At 54.0% G+C, this 1615-nt stretch overlaps 1 protein-coding gene across 1 annotated transcript in view; it reads left to right on the top strand.

Moving 5' to 3' along the window:
• The window catches only part of WNT3A (Wnt family member 3A), a 91578-nt gene that overhangs the window by 83866 nt on the left and 6097 nt on the right, over positions 1-1615 (top strand). Inside the window, exon 3 of the mRNA XM_019529525.1 lies at positions 786-1051. Coding sequence (XP_019385070.1) covers positions 786-1051 — 266 coding nt within the window. The remainder of the gene's footprint in view (positions 1-785; positions 1052-1615) is intronic.

Here is a 1615-nt window from a genome sequence, read left to right as displayed (position 1 = left end):
ATTCCCCAGCCAGCTCTAATTTTTGCTAAAAAGCCTAAAGGGTGAGAGGTAGGGACTGTGCTTCATGCTCATGAACTCTTTAGAGTTGGCCCGGCCCAGAGTTAGAAGTGGTTCCCTTTGCATTCCCAGCCGAAGGGGAGGCAGAAACCTCCCCCCGGTCCCAGCTTCCGGCACAGGGGCTGGGCACCCATTTAGGCAAACATATAAGAGACACATAAGATGCAATGTAATGGCTGGAGCATCCTTGTGACTCGGGCAAGTTGGCAGGAAGATGTGGATTTAGGATGGCTGAGGAGAACAGCCCTTGGTTTCCAGGAGCAGGAAAAAAGAGTGCTGGAGTGCCTGTGGACCAGGACTTTTTCCCAGCCATCACCAGTAACAAGGATCTGAAAAGTGTGTGGTTTATCTGGCTTGGGTTGCACCCAAAAATTGCAGAGCATGGCAGCAGAAGGAGTTGTCCCCTTCCCGAGCAGAGGACATCAGGGCCCAGCCCGTGTGTACCTGAATCCGTGCTGGATATCGGGACCCAGACAAGGACAGAGCTCCCTGTGGCTTTTTATGTTGCTATGGCCAAATTTTAAATTCACTGGTTGAAGCCTGAATAAGGGCTTTGAATTCAATCTAGCTCTTGCCCACGGTGTCTTCTAGTGCCGGAAATGCCTCTTGCCTGCTACAGGACCTCCTAAGAGTAGCACTACAGGCAGAAGGAGGCTTTCCTGTGTTGGGAAAGGCTAGTCACATCCCCGTCTGAGTGACAGATCCTTCCCTGCTTCTCTCCTCCACAGCTACCAGGGAGTCGGCCTTCGTCCACGCCATCGCCTCCGCTGGCGTGGCCTTCGCCGTGACCCGGTCCTGTGCTGAGGGCTCAGCCACCATCTGTGGCTGCGACACCCGCCACAAAGGGCCCCCCGGTGAAGGCTGGAAATGGGGAGGTTGCAGCGAGGACGTGGAGTTTGGAAGCATGGTGTCTCGGGAGTTCGCGGACGCCCGGGAGAACAGGCCAGACGCTCGGTCAGCCATGAACAGACACAACAACGAAGCTGGGAGAACTGTAAGGCCATTCGCTTTTCATTTATTGCAACCCCAAAGGGCATTTCGTAGCCTCTTAAAACCCTTACAGATGGTGGGAGGAAACTCCAGTGCATGCCTGGGCTCAGCACTGTAGGAGATTTGGTTTCACTAATAAATCCGGGGGTACAGCTCCCAAGGATAACACGTTGCCCAGTGCATGGGAGTGATGGGACCCCATCGCTGCCTGTCCACAGGGCAGATGGGTTCGCCATAGCATGGAGACAGAGGTTAAGATCCACCAAAGGAACCAAGGGCCTAAAGATGGGCTTAGGTGAAAGTTGGGCATCTACATTCAAAACTGCAGCCAGGGAAACCCCCTTCACAGTCCTGTCTAGCCCTGAAGGCACCCACAACCTGTAGGCGCCTCTGTTTTCCATGCTTAACTTCCTCAGGTGACTAAAGCTCAGCTGCCTAGAAGTGCCTCGCTCCTGGCAGGCACCTCTCTCGTACCTAAGCTCGATAGTTTCATAGTTTCATAGTAGCTAGAGTCGGAAGGGACCTAGGTAGATCATCTAGTCCGACCCCCTGCCTTGGCAGGAAAGAG

This window comes from Crocodylus porosus, unplaced genomic scaffold (genome assembly GCF_001723895.1).
Source record: "Crocodylus porosus isolate Cpor-Errol unplaced genomic scaffold, CroPor_comp1, whole genome shotgun sequence".
In the NCBI taxonomy this organism is placed as follows: Eukaryota; Metazoa; Chordata; order Crocodylia; family Crocodylidae; genus Crocodylus; species Crocodylus porosus.
Note: the sequence above shows the minus strand (reverse complement) of the source record. Positions and strands in the feature narration are given on the sequence as shown.